This window comes from Eptesicus fuscus, chromosome 10, assembly GCF_027574615.1.
Source record: "Eptesicus fuscus isolate TK198812 chromosome 10, DD_ASM_mEF_20220401, whole genome shotgun sequence".
NCBI lineage: Eukaryota > Metazoa > Chordata > Mammalia > Chiroptera > Vespertilionidae > Eptesicus > Eptesicus fuscus.
In genome coordinates, this window is record NC_072482.1 from 86,630,863 (window position 1) to 86,658,559 (window position 27,697).

Below are 27,697 nucleotides of genomic sequence, written 5' to 3' on the forward strand. Positions count from 1 at the left end.
GCCGATCCTGGTCAGCCGCAGCCCTTCCACGTGCAGACTGCACCCGGAATCGAGGGCCTGGTTTCCCAAGAAGAGCCGGCGGGTCCGGCCACCGCACCCTCAACAGGAACTGGGTGTTCAAGGTACAACGTGGCCACTGCGCATGCTCAGAGCGCCCTCCTCCTCGCTTACCTCCGGGCCCCGAGACGTCACCGCCGCCTCTGTCCTGGGCCAGTTTAGGACGGCCCCGCCCACTGCGAAGTCACCCGAGCCGAAGCCGGTCCTCTCTGAGACGTGGACACCCTGCCCTTCCTTGGGCCTTTCCGATTTGGAAGCCAACACCACGCGCCCGCTTCCCCGGCATTCCGGCAGGAGTTTGCCAGGAGTCAAAATGGCCGCCGACGGCCGGCCCGCCGGCGGAGACTTTTCATAGGCCCAGGTCCGTCCTAGTCCCGCCCACGTCGCTCCGCCGGCGGCGTCCGCCTGCGCATGCGCAGCCCGGGCTGGCGGGGACGTGGGACGGCGGATCCTTCCGTGTGCCACCGCCGCTGCCCCAGCCTCCCGCGTCTGCCGCTCGGGGCTGCGTCGCCGGCGTTAGCCCCGCGAGGGGACGGGCGGAGCGTGCGTGCGCGGGGTCCCCGCAGCCCCAGCAGTTCCTCTCGCGCGCGGTGGGCGACGGGGGTCCGCAGCAGTCGAGGGGAGGCCCTAGGCGGCGCCATGTCGGCGGGCGGACCGTGCCCGGCTGGAGCCGGAGCGGGGCCCGGGGGCGCCTCTTGCGCCGTGGGAGTCTCCCCCGGTGGGGTGTCCATGTTCCGGTGGTTGGAGGTGCTGGAGAAGGAGTTCGACAAGGCTTTCGTGGATGTGGACCTGCTCCTGGGCGAGATCGATCCGGACCAGGCGGACATCACTTACGAGGGGCGACAGAAGATGACCAGCCTGAGCTCCTGCTTCGCGCAGCTTTGCCACAAAGTCCAGACGGTGTCCCAAATCAACCACAAGCTAGAGGTGAGCCTTGGGCGCTGGAGGGGTGGGGTGGCATGCAACCCCAGTCCTCGGGTCCCGTGCAAGGCCTCTGGGAAACGACTAGAAGACTGCCCGCTGGGGTCCCGGGGCCTCCAGGGCCAGGGGGAGTGGGTGTGTGTGTGTGTGTGTGTGTGTGTGTGTGTGTGCATGAAGGAAAGGAGCGAGGTGAGGTGGGACTGGAAAAAGGGGTGTAGGTCCACGTGTGGGTCCCCGGGGTGCCATCCTCCACCTCCCTGCTCGGTGAGGAGGAACTCATTCCACCAGTCTGCTTGTTCGCACTACATTCACCCAAGACTGAAGCTGAAGGATGGCCTGTCATTAGAGTACCTCCGCCCACCTTTTAATGTTTGAGTGTTTACATCTACCTTCATATGGATAAACTCGGTTTGTATTTCACCAGACAGTCCTGGTTATTTTTTTAACAATTCCAGGTCCATGTCTACTGTTGCACACAGACATACTATCTCCTGCATGCATGAACTATTTAGGGGAATTTGATCAAAGCTCTTAGGAAAATTTAGTGGGATAAGCACGATAGTATCAATGTCCTTCTCTGTTTACAGTCCTGAGTCTCTTATGTATATTGATTAATCTAATTCTCACAAGCAGCCCTGTGGGACAGGTTTAGTGGTGTTATTCCCATTTTACAGGGATTAAGTAAGTGGCTGGGTGGATAGCTGGAAGGGAGAGTGTGACATTCAAGGGAGGGTTGTTTTCATTTTGCTTTGAAATGAAAAAAAAAAACACACAAAAAACCAACAAACGTGAACATATTTATAAGCCAATGAGAACCATATAGTTCAGGGGAAAGGTGGATAGTCTAGAGAAAAAGAGGTATATTGGTATTAATAAGGTCCCTGAATGAAGATGAGATCCTAAATACATGTAGATTGAATGGTTTTGTCTTGTAAGGTCAGCTGTTATACTAGAGAGAAAGGAGAGATGATAAGAGCAGAAGGTGGGAGGTTGAGGGGGAGGGTTGTGTGGTGGTTTCTTTAGTCTCTGTAAAATAGGAGCCCAGGACAACAACTAAAAGTGGGTGAAAGTGAGAGCTTGAGGAGAGGGAAAAGATCTGAAATAGTTAAGATTTCGGTGAGTGGGAGAGGCAGTTGGTCAGAGAAATAGAAGGACTGCCAGGCAATGTTGAGGACGTGTTTGGCTTTGGCATCTCATTGTACAACCAGTCTGCCTTGTTGTGTGACTTTCTCCAGCAATACTTAACTTGTTTAGTAACAGGCACAGGAATGAGGGTAATAATTGAGTTCATCCAGTGCTGTAGCAAGAAGTTTGCTGTATAGACAAGATTGTTATTGAAATGAAAATGGAATGAAGAAAAGGAGATAATCTTCCATTAAAGAATTAGAAACAGGGTTTGATAATTAATGTAGATGCAGAGGATGAGGAAGAGGAAGGTTAGGGATGACACCACGTTTCCGTTTGGGAAACGTATTGGTTGATGCCTATAGTGGGTTCAGTATTGTCTCCCCAAATTTATGTCCACCTAGAACCTCAGAATGTGTCCTCACTTGGAAATAGGGTCTTTGCAGATGTAATTAATATAAATGGGGAGATGAGATCATAGCAGATTAGCGTGGGCCCTAAATTCAAAGAAAGTGTCCTGATCAGAGACACTCAGAGGCACAGGGAAAAGGCTATGTGAAGATGGAATCAGAGTTTGGAGTGATCGGTCTACAAACCAAGAAATGCCAATGCTTGCTGGCAACCACCAAAAGCTAGGAGATAGGCCTGGGACAGTTTCTCCTTCAGGGTCTCCAGAAGAAACCAACCCTGCCAGCACCTTGATTTTGGGCTTCTGGCATCCTGAACTGTGAGAGATAAATTTTTGTTCATTTAAGCCACCCAGTTGGTGGTGATTTGTTATGAGAGCTCTAGGAGACTTACGCAATTCACTGAAGTAATGGCATTACGTACCGTTTACCAGAAGGAGCAGGTCTGGCAGAAAGATAAGGTGAATTTTGGAGATTGTGCAGGTCCCTGTCTTTCCTAACATTCCCTATCCTTTCTTGTATATTCCTAACAGTCCCTATCCTTTCTTGTATATTCCTAACAGTCCCTATCCTTTCTTGTATATTCCTAACAGTCCCTATCCTTTCTTATATATTTCTAACAGTCTCCTAATTGCTTCTTACTCCCTTCAAACCATCTGTTATCAAAATCATTCTGAAATGTTTCATTTTTAAAAAAGGCAGCTCTGATTCTGTCACTCTTCTTTTTTACCTCCCTATTCCTTCTTGGCTAAAACTCAAACTCTAGCATGGTGATCAATGCCCAGTCTGTCTGTCCTTATTTTTTGTCACCCCTTCTTAGCTTCTTTTGCCTCAAACTGGTCTATTGGCAGTTCTGTAAATAGGCCTTGCTCTTCTGTGGCATTTCTCCTTTGGCATAGGCTCTTGTGTATAATGCTTTCTCTGTCCCCTTTGTCTACAGTGTCAAACACCCACTCATCTTTCAAGATACCACTTACATCACCATCTCTGAAGGCTTTTCTCACCCATCTCTCTGCCTATAGGAAGAGGCTGTCCTAACACCTTAAACTCACTTTAAGATTTGTTAGATTTGTTACCTTGTGCACACTGTAATAGTGGTTACCACATCTCTCTAGTTCTAGAGAAGGTAAGCTCTTTGAGGATCAGGATTGTGTTTAGATGAAATACCCTGAACTATCAAATGCTTTGTGAAGATGACGTTAAGGGGGTAACATATCTGGTTTATAAGAGCTGTTTGTGTTTTTCTCTATAGTGCTCCCAGACCATATTGAGTAGTGAGTAATTCCTTTGAATATGGTTATTAGGTTAACTTACATATAGATTACAGAATTGATGTTTTGCCCCTTTTAAAATTAAAAAATTGAAATGCACATTAGACACACACCTTTCTGACCTACCTATATCCCTGTCTCACCTGCTAGGGGTTGTCATATCTCAGACCTTTCCTCTTCCTACTCCATGTATTAGCTGATTCCCATTCAACACTCAGGTAAACTTTTTCTCCTTTGTGGCTGACCCCCTTCACTTCTTTTTTAATTGCCACATCACACATGCCTCTGTAATAGTGCTTATGACACTCTACATCATAATTGGAAATATATATTTTTAATTCTTTCTACTAGACAGTGAAAGTCTTAGGGCGGAATTCCTGTCTTACTCAGATCTTTTTGTCTCTAGATCCTGGCACACAGTGTATACTCAGTAAGTGTTTATTTGAATGAATAAATTATTTGAAACACTTCTAGTGTTCTGCCATGAGTCCTCAAAGATTACCAATAATCTTTGGTAAGAGCTGGGATAATGTTTGTCTTGTTGATTCTGTTATCTATAGTTTCTAATAGTGCCTGCTACATTATTGAATCTGCAGGTTCATTTATTCCCTTGGTATGTAACTTACAAGGATATGCCTTGTAAGTTAATATTTCATGGTATTCCATTTTTAGAAAAATTTGAAACTGTGACTAAAAATCAATTTAAACATCATTATATAAGAATATTGAGTATAGATTTATTGTACATGTGACATTTCTAAAATGTTGGGTAGGTTGGTTCTTCTCACCCCACCTTCAGTTTGATTGATCATAGAGCAACTGAGTTATTTAACATCAAAATGGAAACAGGAAACATATTGTTTGGAACTTCATTTTGAGGTTAATATCAAAGTACTTTAAAAAATACATCACAGATTTATCTATGTCTCCATCTCAGATCCCCCAATCCTAGTTCATTCATGTTGTCTCTCATATTACACACAGCTGCATTTTTTAAAACATAACATTTTTTAATTATACTTTGAATAAAATTCAAACTCCTTATTATGGCTGACAAGCTCTGTATGATCTGACCTGGATGACACATCTTACTATTCTTCCCTCTTATTCTATACTAGAAGCCCGGTGCATGAAATTCATGCACTCGGTGGGGTGGGGGGGGGTCACCTCAGCCCGGCCTGCGCCCTCTCAGGGGATGTCCGACTGACAGCTTAGGCCCACTTACCGCGGGCAGTCAGACATCCTTAGTGCTTCTGCGGAGGTGGGAGAGGCTCCCACCACCGCCGCTGCGCTTGCCAGCCGTGAGCCCAGCTTCTGACTAAGCAGTGCTCCCTCTGTGGGAGTGCACTGACCACCAGGGGGCAGCTCCTACGTTGAGCATCTGCCCCTGGTGGTCAGTGCGTGTCATAGCGACTGGTCATTCGGTCTATTTGCATATTAGCCTTTTATTATATAGGATGGTCTAGTGACATGGGCCTTGTTTCAGAAGCTCTTAGGCAATAGTTCTCAAACTTTTTGGTCTCAGGACTCCTTTACCTACTAATGTAGGTTATAGCTACAGGTATTTATTGTATTAGAAATTAAAACTGAGAAAACATTAAATATTTACTATATCAGTAAAACAGCAATAATAAACCATTACATGTTAATATAAATATCATTTTTAATGGAAAATAACTATATAGTAAAAAATTAGAAAATAGCATTGTTTTACATTTTTTAAATTTTTAAAAAATATCTGGCTTAATAGAACACAGCTGGATTCTCACATCTGCTTCTATATTCAAACAGTTGTGGTATGCGGCTTCAGTATAGTATAGGAAGAAAATTTGACCTCACAGAAGTATGTAGTTGGATAGGAAAGGAATATTTTCATAGCCTTTTCGGATAATTGTGGATTTTCTTCTTTGATAGTAAAAGGTAGTTTCTTAAGGTTAGTTACAGTGTAGAGTCTGAAACTCTATCCATGAACTTTCCATACACTGTTGCAGTAAAGTGCTAAGACATTGGTTTATGTAATCTTTGAATGTATATTTTACTAAGGCATTATTTTAGCATCCTGCATTGGTCATTTTGAAAATATTGGTTCACTGAGTTATGCAGATCTTCCAAATGTTGGCATATCTCATTATGCAATATCAAAAAAATCACATTTGTTAATATTTTTCTCATCAGAAAAATCTTTAAATGTTCATAATGGATTCAGGTTTTCACTTTTCACAATTCTATTTTTCACTTAAAAGCATAAATTCTTTTCATTGGCAACAAATGCTGTCAGTTGTTTTCCTTGAAATAACAAATTTATTTATTCTCAAGAATGTATCTGCTAAGTATATTAATCTTAACACATTGCAGACGGATCACAAGAATTCTTGCTTCATATTACACAGTGTTTTACAAAGTATCATACTTTTAAAAAGATGTTAGATTGTAAGAACATGTAATAAATAACTTCAAAATGCAATGGGTATTTAATTTTAAAGCGTGCCTTTAACATTTATGTAAAACATTTTTTTGTACTCATTCAATAGAAACTTACCTGGCCACTGGGTAAAGTTAGCAATAAAACGACAACGTTAAGAACCATAATTTGTTCTTCTTTCAGATAAAAATAGTGTTGAACAAAAAAAAAGTTCAGCTTTGCAACTCAAGCAATTGTGTAACTTCCTTGAGATAATATAGTTTGATATTTAGCAGATAAACTTTATGCATACTTCCCTCTGAATATTAAAAAGATTTGTACTCAAGAGTCAAGATTTTTGAAAATCAATAATTTTTACTGCTTCATCAAAGATTTTCTTAAGTGGACTTTTTTAAAACTGCAGCTTCACAGTAGTGAAGAGTGCAGTGACTATTGGTGCAGTCTGGTGCACTGCATGGACTTGTACTAAAATGGCAGCATTTGGTTTATCATTGCTTTTGCACCTTCAGTACAAATGTCAACACAGTGAAAAGGGCAATATATTTTATTATTCTGAGAACAGTTTGACCTTGTGGGTCTTCTGAAAAGATCCCACAGACCTATGAGAACTGCTGCTGTGATAATAACCAAAACACTTCCCAGATGGCTAGCCTTACACTCCCACCCACTAATTCTCTTCGTTTACTTTCTGTCATACAGTTTATTACAGTTTGTAATTACATATATTCCTGGCTCTGTAATGTCTTTGGACAAGTTACCTAACCTCTCTGTGCTTCCGTTTCCTTCTCTGTACAAAAATGATGTCTCTCAGAGGATTATTGTGAGGACTAAGGCAATTAAAATCTGAATATGTTCAAAACAGTGCCTGGCACACATAATGCTGTTATATGTACCGTATTTTCCGGCCTATAAGACGACTTTGTAACCCAGGAAAATCTTCTCAAAAGTCGGGGGTCTTATACGCTGGAAAATACAGTAACCCACCCATCATTTGGCAATAACTCACTTTAATTCTAAATTGTAAATACCGTATTTTCCCGCGTATAAGACTCCCGACTTTTGAGATTTTCCTGGGTTAAAAAGTCGTCTTATACGCCGGAAGATACAGTATTCCATTTATTACCGTAGGAGCTGCCTCCTGTACCAGGCTCCTCTACACTTTGCAGGGCAGGATCCACATTTGTTTTGTCTACCAGCATATCCCTAAAACCCAGCCCAGTGCTTGGCATATACTAGTATTGGATGCTTAATAAATTCTTGTTGAATGAGTGTGGGATGGTGTGGGAGACTGAAAGTAAAAATATGTTTGCTTGTCTTGAACTGCAGAACAGTTTGGGGAGAAATAATGACAGATGGAAATAGTGATCATTATACTTGGATAAAGAAATGGAAGCAAATAGGTGGAGTTTTCTTACAGAACTTTCATAAGGCAAATGAGCAGATTGTCAAGAGCTGACTTGTAATAAGGAGGAATATGATTTCCTACCTTGAGGGATGGCAGGGGTTTTCATATTTGACCTTTGAATATATTTTCTGTTTGGTCACATTCTTTGTTTTGAAATAGGAATCATTGGTTTCCTAAAATATTGGATAATAGGAGCAACGTTAACCACCTCAGACATGGAGAAAAGAGAAAGTAGAGAAAGATTCTTTATAAAAAGAGTGGGTTAAAGTAGATGAGCCCTAAGACTTTGTTCTGCTATTTTGAAGGAGTAAAAGAAAAGAAAGGGATCAAAATGCTTTTATTAGTTACCCTAGAGGCCCAGTGCACGAATCTCGAGGGAGGGGCGGGGGGGCGGACGTCCCTTAGCCCAGCCTTTGCCCTCTCACAGTCTGGGAGCCCTTGGGGGATGTCTGACTGACCAGGGAGCAGGCCTAAACCAACAGTCGGACATCCTTAGTGCTGCCAAAGAGGCTGGAGAGGCTCCCGCCATTGCCGCTGCGCTCGCTAGCTGTGAGCCCGGCTTCTGGCTGAGCAGCACTTCCCCTGTGGGAGCACACTGACCACCAAGAGGCAGCTCCTGTGTTGAGTGTCTGCCCCCTGGTGGTCAGTGCGCATCATAGTGACCAGTCGTTCTGCCTTTTGGTCGATTTGCATATTAACCTTTTATTATATAGGATTATTGCCTTGATTTTTGTCACAGGAGAAAAGGCTGTGTCATTTAGTAGGATTTTTTTAAAAATTGATTTTAGAGAAAGGAAGAGAGAGAGGGAGAGAAACATGGATTGGCTGCCTTCCGCAGGGGATTGAACCGCAACCTGGACATGTGCACATCGAACCCGCCACTTTTGGTGTACAGGACGATGCTCCAGCCACCTGAGCTACACCAGCAGGGCATAATATTTACTTCTTTATCAACAGCTTTCTATGATGTGTTTCATTACAGTTAAACTGCTAGTGGGATCAACTGTTTTCTTTGTAATTCTTAAGTTGGAGGAATGTGTGCTTTTATGTGCATGTGTGTCCATGTGTGTCTGGGTATCTTCATGCCTGTGCATGTGTACGAGTTCCTGTGTGTGTGTGTGTGTGTGTGTGTGCGCGCGCGCGCGCACGCGCGCATGTGTGAAGTAGGGTGTGTGTGCATTGTGTGGGGCTGTTTCTCAGAGCTGTGTCTAGTTCTGAGATTTGGTAATGTGCTCTCACATGGATTGCTTCCTTACCATTTTCCCTATTAACTCTCAGAATGACAAAGATGTCAGGAGGTTTGAGATTTGGTCCATTGGGGCACCTCAAATCTCTTTGGGCCTCAGTTGCCAATAATTGGCAATGTTATCCATAAGAGTGCTAAAGAAATTTAAAAAAAAAAAAGCTTATGTTTAGATTAGAATGAAAACAGTACAGTTCTTGTATATTTTTCAAAGATTATATAGACAGAGGATTAAGGTCTAGCAAAGTGAAATAATAGGAAACTGAATAAAAAATTACTTTGATTTTGGTGCCACAGAGTGGAATCCAGTGGTTAAGAATTATATTAGAAAGGAATTATCTTGGTGGAAAAGTTTGGATATTTTGACAGATAAGAATGACAGATAATGTATGATGCATATACCTATCATATGGTAAGTAGATTACTTGCTTTGTGGTAGCTTTGAATATTGTTAGTAATATATATGTATTGTACCTATAGAAACATTTTTTTTTTTATGGTTAATTGCTTAACACTCCCGCTACCTTGCCCTGGGAGTAAGAATTGGGTTCAAAGTGCTATTTTGCCACTGACATATTGGGTAGCCCTAGAAATAAAAACAGCTTTGATAGGCCTTGCCTTATTATCTCAATATTAATTGTCATAACCATAGTCTTTATATTCTCTAAGATTTCTTTGAATTCTAAAATTCTGTGACATAAGGAGGGTAACCATTAAGTAAAAATATGGAACTTTTAAATCTTGACATACTTACCAATGACTAACTTTTCTTAGCAGCTACAGTGCTTATATTATAGACGAGAGGCCCGGTACACGACATTCATGCACGGCGGGGGTGGGGGGGGGGAGGGGGCACGGGCAGGGGGGAGTCCCTCAGCCTGGCCTGTGCCCTCTCACAGTCCGGGAACCTGAGGGGTCCTTAGCGCTGCCTCAGAGGTGGGAGAGGCTCCCGCCACTGCTGCTGCACTTGCCAGCCGTGAGCCCAGCTTCTGGCTGAGTGGTGCTCCCCTGTGGGAGCGCACTGGCCACCAGGGGGCAGCAACGGCATTGAGCATCTGCTCCTTGGTGGTCAGTGTGCATGATAGCAACTGGTTGTTCCACCGTTTGGTTGATTTGCATATTAGCCTTTTATTATATAGGACTAGAGGCCTGATGCATGAAATTCGTGCAAGGGCCTTGGCCCTCACATTCCTGGCCAGCCCTCCCAGCCTCGGCCGGCCCTCGCAGCCCTGGCTGGCCCTGCCAGCCCCAGCCGGCCCTCGCAGCCTTGGCCAGCCCTTGCAGCCTCGGCCGGCCCTCACAGCCTTGGCCAGCCCTCACAGCCCCTCGAAGCCCCGGCTTCGTCTGGAAGGACATCTGGAAGGTTGTTCGGCTGTTTGGTCTATTTAGCATATTAGCTCTTTATTATATAGGATAAGAAGAGTTATTTACTAGTGAATATTATTAAATTTAGAGTAAATTCTAAACACTTGTCTTGTTCCTGGAAAATAAAATTGGGCTTTGAGTTTTGATACCTGCGTTCTCTCTTTGCATCTTTTATGTGGTAGGCACTGGTTTGTACCATTGGGATATCCTATATAATAAAAGGCTAATATGCAAATCGACCAAATGGCAGAACGATCAGTCGCTATGACGCGCACTGACCCACTCCCCGTGGGCCTAAGCCATCAGTCGGGCATCCCTTGAGGGCTCCTGGACTGCGAGAGGGCACAGGCTGGGCTGAGGGACCCCCGAGTGCACGAATTTCGTGCACCGGGCCTCTAGTAGAGATATATTCCTCTGGTCTCTGTACTCAGAATTTACCTGAATTGCTTCTAATTTCTCTATGCCTCTGCTAGTCTTCCTATTTCTAGATTAATTACTTCTATTTTGTCCTTGTTGTCTTTTTCTTTCAAAGCCCTTCTAAACTCTGTCCTCACTAACCTTCTTAAAGCCTTCCTTTACTTTGAATGCCTTGGGACCAGACCAATTCTAAATATATCTGTAGCTTGCCACATTTTTCTTATTTAGTGTGCATGCATATTTATCACCTCTGTTGATAAGAAAGGTTCTCAAAGGCATAAATAATTATAATTTTAAAAGTATTTTTCAGTTTTTTTTTCTCATTGTGCTGACATAATCTGGGCCCCTAGATGCTTTATAAAATCATGCTAAATAGAAAACTAAGGTCTTGCCTTGATTTTAATCTGTTGGTTAGTGGGGAAGACCAAACACACATAAAGGACATATTCTATGCACTATTGCAAAGCAATGAATATATTGTGAAAAATGAAAAACTTCAGATTAAATGGATTAGTGGTTCTGATGAGGTGTTCTGCTGTGTTGTAACAGTTAACTGTAGCTTATAGTTAATTCTGATCCTAAGACCCACTGTAGCCTCAGTAACTCACACTTCAGCATCTAAAGTACTAGATAGTGGTTGGGCTGATTTGGGCTAGTGTTCTTCAGGGTGAGGACAAAGCACCACTTACGGGATTCTCCTCTAAGACACTGTTAGTATTAGTTCACCACTAAAGCGCATATTGTCTCTGCAGGATGGTGAACCATCCCATACTGTATATTTTCATAAACCTTGTAGATAAAGGTGAAACAGTGAAAGCCTTAAAGTAAACAAAGTAAAATGAAGTAGCATTCTGTGTTATTAGAAGACTAGCGTTCCCGTTGCAGGAAGAATCCTGCAATAGGGTTTCCTGCTGCACTCTACCCCACCCCGCCTGCTCTCCTCCCTTATTCCCCTCCCCACCTTCTCTGCCAGCCCCCCTGCTTTTCTCCCTTCTCCCCTGGCCCCGCCTTGGCTCCTCCCTTCTCCCCTGCCCCGCCTCCGCTCCTCCCTTCTCCTCCCCCCGGCTTGCTTGCTTCTCCGCAGCTTTGCTCCCTTCTGCAGCTCTTGGCTTCTTCCTACGCTGTCTTGGTATGCAAATTAACCGCCATCTTGGTTGGGGTAATTTGCATACTCGTCCTGATTGGTTGGTGGGTGTGGCTTGGCTGGTGGGCATGGCTTGGGCGTAGCGAAGGTGCGGTCAATTTGCATATTTGTCTATTATTAGGTGGGACTAGTTGACCTGCACACAAATCTGTGCGCCAGTAGCTCTCTGTGGGGCCTGGCCGCTCCACGCCCACTGCCCCAAGGCTCTTCGCAGCCCAGAGGCCTATCCACGCCCCGGCCTGGCCAGAGGCCCAGCTGCACCTGGGCGCAGAACACTTGCCTTGTCGCCATGGCGACAAAGCAAGCCTTTTGCCAGGCCACTCATGCTGCCCACTCTCAGCGGCCGCCGCCCCCTCTCCCCTTTACCTCCCTCCCAGGACTGGGGACTCTGGCAGGGCTGAGAGGACTGGGCACCGCCATCTTTGTGATGGAGTGATGGTTAATTTGCATATTACCCTTTTATTAGATAGGATACTATTTGTGATACAGTTCTCTTGTCACTCAAATATCTTGCACTATTGACTTTATGTCAGTGTACCTGGATGTTCTATAGCTCAGATACTGGTCTTCTAGTGTTCATCTATTCATTTCAAAGACAGTCTTTCTATTTCATTCTTAAATAATAATAATTAGAGCCAAAATAAAGAAAATGAAGCATACTTAATGTTAGTTATTATTGTTTTATAAGGCACAGTTGGTGGATCTGAAATCTGAACTGACAGAGACCCAAGCGGAGAAAGTTGTACTGGAGAAAGAAGTACATGATCAGCTTTTACAACTGCACTCTGTTCAACTTCAGCTTCATGCTAAAACTGGTCAAAGTGTCGACTCTGGTACTATTAAAGCAAAACTGGTAAGTAGTTTATAGGATAACCTATATTCATATGCATCTTAGAGGATGTAGGGAATAATTTTTAGTGAGGCTTTTTAATTATAAAAGGTAATATGTGTGCATTGTGGCAATTTTAGAAAATACAGGAAATGTAAAGATCAGTGCGATCATTCAAAAATCTCATCCCCAGAAAAGATCAGTGATAATATCAATAACCAATGGGTACTTAGAATAGTATTTTTCCTATTTAAAAATATCTGTATAAATATATTTAAAAGATATTTGGGATTATAGCATATAAACAATTTTTTTACTCTAATGTGTCATCATTAAGTTCAGAAATCCCAAGTAACCTTGGGATTATTATTGAATAGTATAAATTATTTATTATTGAATAGTACATATTATTTTCTCTCAATTAAAGAAGCTCTGAGACAGACAGTGTAGACCTGATATGGCAGCTCCACAGATATCAGGGATCCGGCTTTCTTTTGTTACTAATCTCTGTCATTTTTAGCTCATGATTTCTATCCTCAGGATTTGTTTAGGTCAGCATTCCAGAGTCTAGGGAAGGGCAAAAGGATGATTCCCAGCTGCATTAGCCTTCTTTCAAGAACTTTTCATGAACTCCTCAACGGTTTTTGCCAGTCAGTTTGGCCATCTCATTGGCTATCCTCAGCTGCTTATCAGTCTCTTAGTGGGTCACGTGGCCACCCCCATTTAAATTAGAGTTCTGTTAATAATGATGAAGGGGAAAATGGATTGGGTGCCAGCCAATGGCACATGTTTTGTTTTGCTCTAAATATATTGTAGACATTTTCCCTGCCACTTGAAAACTTTTATTTTGCATAATGTTTCATTGTGCAAATTTTCCATCATTAGCCATTGCCCTCTTAATCAGTGTAGGCTGTTTAGGTAAATATTTTTTAAGTCTAATTTCAGCTTAATTCATGTCTTGAGTATATATTATGTGCCAGACACTTTATTAACTGCAGGGCACATAGTTAATGATGACAGTAAAATACATTTTTAAGTTTTATTTGTTTTTAGTTAATTCTATTTGGTTGGTTAATTAGTTTTTAATACAGATATGTTAGAATTTATTTAAATGAATATTTATATTCTCCCAAAATAATTTTAAATTCTGAAATTTTATGAATGTAAGTTATTAGTGTTTTATTTAACTGACACGAATCAGGTAACAGCTTCTTTGGAATAGATAATATTAACATTGAGAAAACAACGTGCATTTTCACTAGGAAGGAATTTACATTAAGTTTTAACATTAGATTGAACTATAGGCTGCTGTAGTGGAACAACACTGAACCAGGTGTGATGACTAATGTTGATAAAACAAAAAATTTTAATTTAATACTATACAGTTACTATTTTATTGCTTATGGATTTGCACATATATTTGTTCTAACGAATTTTACCCAAATGTTATTCAACATATGGAAATTTTCCTTGTAGTGATTATACCACTAGATAAATTCATTTGCTTGATGTTTTTCTAATTATAAAACTTTTTTCTTGTATCTTAAGTCTGTCCCCTCTGTGGAGGAGCTGGTAAGTATGTTGTTTCTGTCTTGCTTTAAAGTGTCACGCTTAAGTGTTCTTAGTGTTTTCTTTGCACATTGCATTTGAAAATGATGTTGGTGGTATTTTTAAATGCGCTCGCACTGAAAAGTTCAGTGGACGGCCCATTGCTCTTTTCTCACTAATGTTGTTACAGATTTTTCTTGTGTTTGTAATTTGTAGCCATTATTTGCAGAGCTCATCAATTTTTAACAACTTCTCAGCCTGGTAACTTGCTCACACTTCTACTCCAAAAGAGCAATTGGTTTTCCCATTGAGTGTTTTGATAATATTAAATAGGCCCAGCTTCCCTCTTTGCTGTTTGAATTTATTCCCAGAGAAAGAATGTGCATGTTGGTTTCATATTCATCCACTGCATGTGTTGTAGCAGTTTTCGGAATAATTGTGTGGCTTTACTGAATTTTAGAACCCTTTACCAGAAATCATTTTAGAAGATATCAATATATATATTCTTAATATTTTTCACACTACCCCAACCTAATCAGGTTCCAGTTTGTCATATGGCTTCCCTTTTTTTGAAAAATACTGTTTGGCTATCTAAATACAAAATGAACTTCTTGATTATTATCTAACTAGAGGCCCAATGCACCATATTTGTGCAAGGGGCTCAGCCCTCATAGCTGCAGCGGCTGCCCTCAGCTCTCACAGCCCCTGCTTCATCTGGAAGGTCGTTCAGCTCTCCGGTCTAATTAGCATATTATGCTTTTGTTATTATAGATGATAATAAATTTGTTAACTAAAAAAATTTAGGCTTTTTTTGTTTTGTTTTAAATCAAGAAGTGATCAAGTTCAGTTTTCTCAGTCCTTTTTTTACTTGTATCTTTTAATTTCAGGCCTTAGAGTTTGTCAGATTCATTAGGGGTTTGAATCATTAAAGCAAAGCAGTGGCTTATTATGTTTCTTAGATTTCATAAATTTTGTGTAAATAGCTCATTAAAGTAAGTGTAAGTAGGTAATTCTCAATGTAAAGTTTATTTAGCCAGTAAACCAAAGAATTCTTGATCTTTAGGAATTCTTTTTCTGAAACAAATAGCATTAACCCTCAATAAATGTCATTAAAAAGTCTTGTTAATGTAATCTAAACCATGGTTTCTTTTAGAACTGATACCTTCTCTTTTGAGGAATAGGTTCTGAAATAAATAGACATATTAATAATTCGAAAGTTGTTTAAAACCGAGAATTATCAGTTGTGCAAATTTTTTAAAACAATATCTAAAAATTATATTCTACTCGTTTTTTTTTTAAAGAGAAGTTGTAAAAGTCTGCAGATTAATTTCTTTCTGCTTATCCACATACATAAAAATATTTTTAATCATAGAAGTTGTCATTTATTTTAGCTTTGTATAATTTTTTTGTTAAGATTGTGGTACTCACTGCCTTATATTTGAATATATTATCTATTGGTATTAAATATAGCAAATGCTGATGTACTGTAGTCAAAACAGTAGACCAAATTAGTACCATAATATATTCCATGAATTGCTAAAAATTTGTTTAAATATTTCACCTTCTTAATATCCAGAATAAAAAGAAATAATTATAATAATCAGTGCCCAAACAGTAGAAACTATCATTTGCCATTTGCTCAAGATAAACCAATTTTCCTGGTGCTATAGTAAATCTTTTACGTCTCATAAAGGGGACTTGGCAGTATAGTGACGTGCCTTCCACATCTTATTAACAGATATAACCATATTTTCACAGGCTTTATGAGTTCTATAAATTAGTGAGGCAGAAAAAGCAATTTTGTAAATGAGTAAAAGCGGTTCTACTCAGGATAGATGGAAGGTTGCAGTGTTTAGGGTTTTTTGTTTGCTTGATCCAAAAATAACACTTAAAATATCTATCAGAGCTCGTATCAACTCTCAGAAGGGTTTTGTTTGTGTGTGTGTGAATTTGAATTTGACTGCCTTCAGGCAGGATTTTGTACCTTCAGTTTTCTACTCTCCTAAGTTATCTTGTACCTGCCTCTGCTCTGTGCTTGGATCCTGAGGGTATTTACATTTGTACATACTGTACTTCCTACTTTTAAGGTAAATTGAACATTATTTCTCACATGTAAGCTTATGATAAAAATTTGGTGGTGAAGATCTTGAGGTTTTATCCTCTTGCTAACACCTATAAATTCACACATATGGACTATCTACTTGTGGAGCATAGGATGACATCTTTTTATGAGAGCTAAAAATGGATGTGCATCCTTCCATTAGGATATGGAAGTGAGGCCAGTATTTTCCTCAGAAAACAGTTCTTCATTCACTTTAACATATGGACAAATGAATGATCTAGGGCCCCAAAATCAGTGATAATTTACACCGTAGATATGCTTATTTTTAATGTGTAAATGTCTTCATGCAGTTGTTACCAACATTTCTCCATGGCCATAAAATGTTTCCTTTTATTTAGAATATCTGTTTTAATTTTAGCATTGTAAGCTTTTCGTAGTCTTCTAAGATAGATAATTATAGAGCATATCTCTATGTAACTGGATGATTTTGACTAGCTTTATAGAATTATTGCATTTAAGTTAATTGGATATTTGGGCACCACCACCTGAATGACTATTTTATTTTAGTCTAGTTTCTTAAGTAGTTTTTCGAATATAGCGAGCAGATTCAGTTATTCATTGAAGCCACTTCTATTACTGTGATAACATGAGCATAAAGAATACTACTTCTCAGCCCTGCCGGGTAGCTCAGTTGGTTAGAGTGTTGTCCCAATACTCCGGGCCATGGCACATACAAGAAGCAACCAGTGAATGCATACAGAAATGGAACATCAAGTCTCTCTCTCTCTCTCTCTCTCTCTCTCTCTCTCTCTCTCTCTCTCTCTCTCCCCCTCTCCCCCTCTCCCCCTCTCTCCCCCTCTCTCCCCCTCTCTCCCCCTCTCCCCTCTCTTCCTCCCTCCCCCTCTCTTCCTTCCTCTCTCTCTCTCTAAAAAAAAAAGAAAACATTAAAAAAAGAAGAAAGAATACTATGTCTCTTAGTATTCTCACTAGAAGTGATTCCAACACCTCTGGTACTAGTTAAAAAGAACTGGATCCAAATCTTTGTGTTCTTATTTTATAGAAATGAAGTAGTAATTTTTATCACATGCTTTCATTGTTGTCATTTAGACTGTGTGCTTTTGTGTATTTTAAGGAATATGTTCTACTGTAGAGTCTTCGAAGTATTTTCATTGCATTATGTTTGTTTTTTAATTACAATAGGAGAGAGAGCTTGAAGCAAACAAAAAAGAAAAAATGAAAGAAGCTCAACTTGAAGCTGAAGTAAAGTTGCTGAGAAAAGAGAATGAAGCCCTTCGTAGACATATAGCTGTTCTCCAGGCTGAAGTTTATGGGGCAAGACTGGCTGCCAAGTACTTAGACAAGGAACTGGCAGGAAGGTGTGTAAAAAGATGGGTGCCCTTGTATCCGTAGGTGACAAATGGATATTTAATGAGGTTGACTTTTACCTGTATGGTAAATGAAACATTAGTCTTTACCCTAAGAGTTGTTTTATAGAGTTACTTTATAGTTGGTTATAGCTTACTATTGTTAACTTAATATTGTTAGCCTTACATATTGCAGATTTATTCAGTATTTTTGGTTTACACACACACACACACACACAGATAGTAATTTACTGTTAAATGTGAACAATTCTACAGCTGCACTTTTCAGCCCTTATTTGCCTTGACACATGACAGATAATGTTCACATGTGTAGCACACCTTCCATAAGGAATTATTTCTGTGATCACTGAAGCCTGATCTTTTTTACCCCTCAAAAATATCTATGATAATAAAAGTGTAATATGCTAATTAGACCACACGTCCTTCCGGACAAAGCTGGGGCTGTGAGGGAAGCCCGGGTCCTGGGTGCCAGAGGGAAGCTGGTGCTGGCAGGGGGGCGGGGTAGGAAGGCCTACTCTAGCATGAATTTCATGCATCAGGCCTCTAGTGTTGAAATAACAGTGATATTATCACAATGAATTATTGACAAACTTTGGTGATTAATTTATTATTAGTACTAAATAATTTTCCACTCATTGTCTTAATGTCACATTAGAACTGATGTGGAGCAAATAAAAATAACAATATTGAAGTGCACATTTTCTAATAACTTAGCACATTTAAAATAGTCATTTTGTTTAAAAAGAAATTGTTACAAGAAATGTTTCAGTATAGTTAGCCTCATCTGAAGACTAGTATTCAATAGTATCTGAGTTCGATGACCTATCTTGCAAGACATGAAATACATGTTAATTGACATTAGTCTCATAAATTGTTTCTTAAATGTATTTGAATTAAGCATATGGTCTTTTATTTTTTTAACTGGTTTTCCCTTAAAGACACAGTTCTTTTCAGTTTTCATATCCTTATAAATCAGAGACATTGGGAGGTTCCTGAGTATTATCTTTATTACTTAGATCTTTGCAAAAGCTACTTACGTTCAGTAATTCTTCTGAATTCTCTCTATAGTATGCACAATGAAAAACTAACTGAATTAACTCTTTTTGCAATATGAAGGGTCCAGCAAATACAATTATTAGGGCGGGATATGAAGGGACCTGCTCATGATAAGCTTTGGAACCAACTGGAAGCTGAAATACATTTGCATCGTCACAAAACTGTCATCAGAGCCTGTAGAGGACGTAATGACCTAAAACGACCAATGCAGGCACCACCGGGCCACGTAGGTTTGCTTTGCTACTTCTTTCCTCTCAGCCTCTCCCTTCTTTATTTAACCAGAAGCCCTTTTCATTTTTGTATTCTATTAGTATTTAAAACTGTAATTTAAAAAGTGAAAGTGGGATTAACCTTATTTAAAAGAGATACATATTTAAAGTTTCAATAACCCATAGCTCTTTATAGACTTATTAGTACCCTGAAAATGATATATCTGAAGATAGTGAACTATTGCTAGTACTTTGGCTCATATTCTCCAATTTTCCTGGATCATGATTAGCATGAATTTGTTTTAAATTCATTTTAAGCGTAGCAGAGAGTGTGTAGTCATATTGATAAATTGGTAAATGTTTTTGGGTAGTTTTTTAAGAGAATTTTTGGTAACTTGATTCAAATGTAGGTTCTGAACTAATGTTTACACCTGTTCTTGAATTAAGATGGAATTTGACATCTGTGTCTGTGTCTAATTGTCTGCTTCTTAGTCATCATGTACGGGAGTATTTCTTTTTATCTGGATAAATCTTTATCAAATTTCATTACAACAGCTGTCTAATAATACAAACCTTAATATAATAAGAGCATATCAAACTTCTACTCAGTGACCCACATATCTTAGCATCAGATAAAGCGTGGCTTTCATAATGCAAAGAGTATTGTAAGAAGAATTGATATGTACATGGAATTGGTGGAGAGGAGTGGAGATAGCAATAAATACTTATGCCATTGTCTTCTCTGGGACATACTTGGTTCCCATTAACTTCCAAGCAGCTGCCAGATGACAAATTATTTTATGCTAAATAAAGGAGTTTGAATTTGAACCTGATAATCATGGGATTTTTAAATAAAATAGTGGGTTTAATAAGATTTAACATTTTTTTGACAGTTACTTTGGTATAGTGAAGAAGATGTATTGGAAGATATATTGGAAGAGGGTCTAATTGGAGGTGAGGAGATATATTAGAAAGATACTATGCTAATCTGAGGAGACAGTGATGAGAGCAGGGCAAGTGCATTTGGGAGGAAAGACAGGTTTGACAGAATCAAGGGGACTTGGTTTTGGTTAAGTAGGTGAGTGAGAAGGAAGACACTACGTTTTTTATTTGGGCAACTGAGTGATTTGATGCCATTGATTTATAAACCAATTGGAGGAAAAGGAAGGTTTTCGGGAAACGAGATCAATTTTAGACATGTAGTGTGTATGAAGTGCCAGTGGACAGCCCAGCTATGTCCAACTGGGTGTATTACTGGAATTCAGGAGAGAGGTCTTGTGTTGAAAAATACTAGACAAATCATCTATCTATTTATAATTGAAACTATGAAATTGATTAAGTCACCCAGGGAAAGTATATTTAAGGAAAAAGAATAGAAGGGCAAGAATGGAAAGAATCTTTTATGGAGGGAGGCAAGGGAATTGATTACTAAAGGAAGGAGCCTGAGGTGGACTTTGTTAGATACAGGCCATCTAGGAAAGTGGTGCAATAGAAACCAAGGGAGAGAGGGTTTCAAGGAGGGGTTAGCGAACAGTATCAACTTTCTGAAGGTTCAAATTGAGTGGTGACTAAAAAGTGTTTGTTGGATATAGCCATATTGGTTACCAAGTACTGCAGAGAAGACAATTTAGTGGAGCAGGTGGGGGCAAAATCCTAATTGCAGTGGTTGGAGAATGAATATGGGAGGCAAGCAAGTAGATATGGTGAGGATTAACTTTTTGAAAGTCAAGGAAAGATGGAGGAGGAGGATAGTAACTAAAGGCCATAGTAAGTGATTGAAGGGTTTTATTTTGTTTTGTGTTTGTACATGGTCAGTATTTTAAAGCTGGAAGAGGCTTGGAATTTTAGTTTTTATGCTGAATAGGGAAGGAGCTTAGTAGAGACGGAAAGAGAAAAGGTATCAGAGAAGAAATTATTCATGGAGCAAGGTCCTCTATTTAAAAGGTAGACTCCAGAGCTCAAAGGAATAAGAAAATAATGAATGATCCAGTTGGTAATTTGTTTTTCATTTCTACAATCAGATAAAATAGATATAGTTCTTTACCATATTTTCCAGTGAAGATAAACAATTACCCATTTTTATTTCTTGAAGATATTTGTTCAATTAATTCCTGACAATATTTTTTTAATAATGTCTTTCAGTTTAAAAAGAGATTTATCAGTATTTTAAAGAATTTGACGAAAGGATGAGAAAGTCATCTATACATTCTACTATATTAACAGGAAAACTATTTTCACTTTTCCATTTTATCTATAATTACTTTCTTAACACATACTATGTATCCATTGCAGGAAATTAATAAAGATTTCTTTATTTAATAAAAGCAAGTTATATGGCATGGATTTACCCTATTTGGTATATTATTTAAATAATACAAATTTTTCTTCTTTCCCTCCCTCCCCCCAATAAGGATCAAGACTCTTTAAAGAAGAGCCAAGGTGTTGGTCCAATTAGAAAAGTTCTCCTCCTTAAGGAAGATTATGAAGGCCTTGGCATTTCAATTACAGTAAGAAGTAGTGCTTCCAGTCTTCTTTTCTACAGTTACCTAGTATAATCATGCTCCTTAGGACATTGGCAATCATTGAAACAAAGTATTCTTCATGTGTTTCTAAGTAACTGGATTTATCCCCATGGGCACTCTTTTTGTGTAAACTTTTTTTTTTTGTATGTATGTAAATCTTGCTAATAACTGTTAAATATAACTTGAATAAACAGAGTTAAACATTTTTATTATGACCCAGCATAGTTCTGTATCCTATTCTGTGATGCCTTTAAGAGCCTTTGGGAATGGATATGTCTATTCTGTGTTAAATGGCTCCAGATTTTATTATTATTATTTTTTTTTCTCTAGAGTATATGTTACCTTCCTCTTGCTTAATTTCTTTGTTGTCAGATTTGACTAGCTCTTGGGTCTAGTCTTCCTTTTTAAATCTGATGCCTTTATAAAGAGTTGTCTTGGACAACATTCCTGAGGGCAATCTATTATCAAATACATATATTTGGAGTCATTTTGCTGTTGCTTAGTACTTTGTTCCAGGTGAATGAATAAGGTGGTTTTACTCTAATTTTCCCTTGGCAACACTTAGGTACTGCATAAGTTCATTTTAGTTCTGGTATTGCTTAATGTAGGAATGTTTTTTATAATGAAAAATTATAAAAATTTTTATGATACAAGCTGGAAAGTGATATGTACCAAATACTGCATTCCATTAATTCTGTGTTGCATATTTTTTCACATTTAACATCTCTGAAATTGAGATCCATCTTATGAGCTTACAATTGTTTTTATGGTACATAAAAGAATGGTTTATGTTACCAGTTAGTGATTTAGATCTGATAAAATTGAATAGTGCTATAGACTACTAATACATAAAATATTCCTATTTGTGTTTAAAGTAGTTTAGTTGATTGTAGTTGTTTGCGAGGAGGGGGGGTGCTCTGTAAGATGCTTTTTAGGAAAGCACATGTGTGTTATTGTTTTACTAAGAGGTAACCCTTTGAAACTCATAATGATTTATTTATCATTAAGCAGCAAACAAGATTTTACTCAGCATTTATAGAATCAGTATAGGTGCTTATGAAATATATTGTAAGAAAATACTATATTTTTAGAATAGTCTGTGCCTATACACAGAGTAAACTAATTTATTGCCTTTGTTTTGTTTCTTTGTTAGGGTGGGAAAGAACATGGTGTTCCAATTCTCATTTCTGAGATCCAGCCAGGTCAACCTGCTGATAGATGTGGAGGACTACACGTTGGAGATGCTATTTTGGCTGTTAACGGAGTTAACTTAAGGGATACAAAGCATAAAGAAGCTGTAACTATTCTTTCCCAGCAAGTAAGTTCCCTTTATGAAATTAAAATAGAATTTATCAATTGGTTCTTTTTTAATCTATTGAGTATTTTCTACTTCCCTAGGAGGTTACTCAAGTAGTAAAGTGCTTCTGTATAGATAGCAGGTTTTTTGGGGGGATAGGGGCTTTTATAGAAGACATTCAGCCAGATTTTCTGATAAAGGAGATTTTATTTGTTCTTTCCACAATTGTGTAACTCTGAGCAAGTTAAATCTTCTGTGCTGCAGTTCCCTCCTATGAGAACTATAAGGATTCAGTATATTAATCTACCTAATAAAAGAGTAATATGCTAATTGACAGTACCTTTGTGACACCCACCAGCCAATCAGGAGTGAGTATACAAATTAACCCAACAAAGATGGCGGGTTAATTTGCATACACAGGTTCCGCACCACCCCAGCTGCTCCGGGCCTCTGGGCAGCGTGGGAAGGCGGAAAGGCAGCTCTGGGCCGGAGCAGAAAGGTAGCTCTGGCCAGAGTGAAGGCGCTGCAGCAGCCAGGGGGGAGGAAGGCCCATTCTTGCATGAATCTTTGTGCATCGGGCCTCTAGTACAGTATAAAAAGGTAGGACAGGACCTGACATTAGAGAGCAAAACATCATTAATGACTAAAATATTATATAAATATAAGGTATTGTAGGAAACAATGATGCTAGAAGTGGATTTATAGTCATAAATGTTAGAACTAAAAGGATCCTTAGAAGTCATTTAGTTCAACATTCTTATTTAAAACGAATAAACTAAGGTTCTTAGAGAAGTAATGGTTTGCTCAAAGTTGCAGGCAAATAAATGACAGAGTTGGTATTCATATCCAGATATCATATGTATATAAACCTAAGGTTTATTTTGTTTTTCCTTTAGGGTTGAGGGAATTAGAGAGGTATTGGTAGGTAGTGCATTGAGTTTTTGTTGGATCATAAGTGTGGTATGCAAGTGTAGAATTGAATCTTAGAGTTGAAAGTGAATTTATAGGTTATTTGGTTCAACTCCACATGATGCATAAATCTCTACAATATTACTAATTAAATAATTGCATTGAAGGATTTGTTGATAAAGCAGTCTGTTCTTTTGAGGTATGTTGATGATTTTTAGAAAGCTTTCTCATATTAAGTCTAAAATCTGTGTCTCTGTGACAGCTACCCACAGACCTAATTCTGTCAACTAGAACTGTACTGAAGACCACTGTATTATCTGTCTGCCTCCCCAAAATATTTTTAAAGCATGTTCCGATAAGGGAGATCTAAGAATGCAACCCTAGCCTCTTTAAGTTGGTGTTTTCCCAACCCAGCTTGGCTGTCACCCAGTAGCATGCGAGTGGGGTGAATGGCAGCTGTGGTAAAGGAGACACAAATAGACAGTCATAAAGCTTGAAGGAAACACTAAGCACATATTAAAATTCTGAGGCATAGCCTTAAACTGCTGGGAACAGGAGAACCAAACAGACTGACTTAGTGAGTAGCAGTAAAAAATGGCATGTTTTCTCTTGAGCAAAGGGCAGGCCATAATTTTCAGAGAGTTGCAAATACCAGACTTGTGTGTAATGATCGTAGTCTCTTATTAAATGACTAGAGGCCTGGTGCATGAGATTTGTGCACTCGGGACAGGGCGGGGGCGGGGGTCCCTCAGCCCAGCCTGTGCCCTCTCACAGTCCGGGAGCCCTCGGGGGATGTCCAACAGATGGGCCTAAGTAGGCAGTCAGACATCTTTAGGCTGCTGCGGAGGTGAGACGCTACACCCACCAGCTGTGAGCCCAGCTTCTGGGCTTCTGGCTGAGCCACGCTCCCCCTGTGGGAGTGCACTGACCACCAGGGGGCAGCTCTGTGTTGAGCGTCTGCCCCCTGGTGGTCAGTGTGTATCATAGTGACCAGTCGTTCTGCAGTTCGGTCAATTTGCATATTACCCTTTTATTATATAGGATGATTATAACTTGGAATATTCTAACATAATGTATAATCTGTAATTTTTTACTTGCACCTAAAGTTGTTACTAAAGAATAATTGTATAAATGTTACACATTTAGTGGAGTATGGTAGAAAGAGCAGGAATTTGGAGTCAAATTTCTACTTTTATATTTTACTTGTTCATCATATTGGAAGTTGTCTGCTTTCTCCAGGACTCTCATGTTTTTCATTCATGTAAAAGAGACTACAATAGTGATATTCTGAGAACTAAAGGATATAATTTTGCACAATAAATATGGTCATTACTATTATTACTGACAGAATACCTTGATTAACACTGTCTGGTACTCAGTGAAAGTTAAGGTTCAAGACCTAGTAAGTAAGAAACAAAATCATTATGTAGAGGTTTGCTAAATTAGACAAGGAAAAGTTTGTGTGATGCCTTTACGTGCACCTTTATTTAATATCTATTTAAATGGATTTGCTGAATTGCTGTGTAAAGTACAAAATGGCAAAATGACTTAAACTGAACATTTGTCCCAGAAGTCTATAAGTTGAGTAGTTGAGCATCCTTTTTTTTTTTTTTTTAGATCTATAAGCAAAAATATTGTGATCAGTAGAAAGAACTACTGTAATATTAAAAAGAATTTAGAGAGGATTCATGGAGTTGGTCTGGACATGATGGCCTCTAAGCTCTCTCTCTCTTTTTTTAAAAATAGATTTTATTGATTTTTTTCAGAAAGGAAGGGAGAGGGAGAGAGAGTTAGAAACATCGATGAGAGAGGAACATCAGTCAGCTGCCTCCAGCACACCCCCTACTGGGGATGTGCCCGCAACCAAGGTACATGGCCTTGACCAGATTCGAACCTGGGACCCTTGATTCCGCAGGCTGACGCTCTATCCACTGAGCCAAATCGGTTAGGGCTTAGCTCTCTTTTACCTCTTGAGATTCTAGACTGTCATTTGTTGCCTTGAAAGGAAGCTACATCTGAGGTCTGACTACTGTTCCTCATCTCTATCCACCACCCCAAAGAATTTAGAAATCCTTTTTTTAATTACAGTTACAATAACTTGACTTCCTTATTTTCTTTCTCCATTTTAGAGAGGAGAGATTGAATTTGAAGTAGTTTATGTGGCTCCTGAAGTGGATTCTGATGATGAAAATGTAGAGTATGAAGATGAGAGTGGACATCGTTACCGTTTATACCTAGATGAGTTAGAAGGAGGTAGTAATCCTGGTGCCACTTGCAAAGACACAGGCGGGGAAGTCAAAGTGTTACAAGGTAAAAATCTCTAAAAGTTATTAATAAAAATTAAAAATATAAAAGCCTCAGATGTTCTTCAGTTACACTTTTTAAAAAATGTTTTTATTGATTTTAGAGAGAGAAGGAAGGAGAGAGAGAGAGAGAGAGAAACATCCATCGGCTGCCTCCTGCAAGACCCCTGCTAGGGATCGATTTCACAGCCCAGGCATGTGCTCTGACTGGGAATCGAACCAGCAACCTCTTGGTGCGTGGGACGACACTCAACCCACTGAGCCACACCAGCCGGGCCAGTAATACTTTTAATTACAGTGGGCATTCATTCCTTTGTTTTGGCTCAGTAGAATCACAAGACCTTTTTTTTTTTTTTTTTTTTTAGACTAGAAAGTAACAGCATTTTTTCCTCTTTTTTTTAGGATTTAATAAGAAGGCAGTAAGTGATGGACATGAAAATGGAGACCTGGGAACTTCGAGGGAAACTCCGCTAGAAGACAGTGCTTCTAAATTAGATGATCTGCACAGTCTGTATCAGAGAAAGTCTTGTTAAACTGACTATCCCCGGACAAGATTGTAAAATCAGACTATTCTGAACTTGGGGCACTAGGGAAGATGGCGACAAAGACTGGACAAGCTCAAGGGAGGCTGTTTGTTGCCCAAATGAAAGGCGGGTACCTCAGGGCTTCATGTGAACAATTCTAAACGCTTGAATCCCTGATTCTGTGGTATATCATAATTGGCTATTGCATGTAAAGCAATTTTGATTTTCTTAAAAAATTGTAAAGCACCAAAGCATGTATTTCCCAAAGGGATATTACTAGGCTCTTAAGTACCAAATGAAGCACTACTGTTTTATTTGGTTCCTCTTCCACTTAGTAGAAGGGATAGTGCTAACCAGTATTTTATAAGAAATAGCCTTTAAATCCAAGATAATAAATGAATTCATGTTATATATTCCAGAATGTCAAGTGTGGTGTTTCAAAGACAGAACTTGACTCAATGAATTGCAGAAATGTAGGCTGGACTTAATTGTTTTTTTAACTGAAAGAATGGCTTTGGGTTTTTTTAAATTTTATTTTGCATCCTGATATGTAAATCAGTTCTTGATGATCATTTATTTTGATGAGTTTGCCGTTCAGCTCTATGCAATGCAGTACAAAATAGTTTTCTTTAAGCAATCCTTATCAATCAGTGCTGCACCAAAATCGTTTCTGTAGTTACTGTATATTGTACTTTTCTGATTTTTCAAAAGAGATGCAGATAAGTGTAAATTCTTTGTTCCCAATTATGTTGATCTCTGTGCATGGTATTGGAGCATTACGTTATTACTGTGTAGTCTAATATGCTTTTTTCCCCTGGGATCTACAAAAGACAGTTTTGTACATTTTGAGTTGTGTCTTGCTGTGATAGTCCTGGCACTTACAAATACATTTTTCTGGCAGTCAAAGCTCAAATTTATTATTATATCAACAAAATATATTGCATTCTAACAGCAGTTTGCCCTCAGAGTAACTCATTTGCCAGTCAGCGGAGGCCCTGGTAGGAAAGATAAGGTAAAGATGTTTTCACACAGTAATTGTTCTGGTTGGCTTTCCACATCAGTGTGTGTTTGACTAAAGAGCTTTTCAGATGCAAACTTCGGATGTGCTAGTTTTCTTATCCCAGGATTAAGCATGGAGAAGTGCTCTTTCATTTACTGTTCTTGCAGCCACTGTACCTTGTTGGGGAAAGTGAAAATATTACTTTTAAAGAGGTGATAGTTTTGCCAGTATCACTGTTTTAAAGGATATACATTTAAGGGACTATTAAGTGTGTGT

General features: G+C 39.2%; 1 protein-coding gene across 3 annotated transcripts; it reads left to right on the forward strand.

Moving 5' to 3' along the window:
- The first annotated feature begins 488 nt into the window (after window positions 1-488).
- Window positions 489-27,327, forward strand: GOPC (golgi associated PDZ and coiled-coil motif containing). 3 transcript variants are annotated; one of them, XM_008138902.3, is made up of 9 exons: window positions 489-984; window positions 12,466-12,630; window positions 14,155-14,178; window positions 17,417-17,592; window positions 18,718-18,883; window positions 21,278-21,373; window positions 22,542-22,706; window positions 25,724-25,904; window positions 26,300-27,327. In XM_008138902.3, the coding sequence occupies exons 1-9, from the start codon at window positions 697-699 to the stop codon at window positions 26,428-26,430; spliced, it is 1,392 nt and encodes a 463-aa protein (XP_008137124.1). In that variant the 5' UTR covers window positions 489-696; the 3' UTR covers window positions 26,431-27,327. The 3 variants fall into 3 exon arrangements, with proteins under 3 accessions (XP_008137124.1, XP_008137132.1, XP_054577902.1); XM_008138910.3 differs by lacking the exon at window positions 14,155-14,178; XM_054721927.1 differs by lacking the exons at window positions 12,466-12,630; window positions 14,155-14,178.
- Window positions 27,328-27,697: the final 370 nt, after the last annotated feature.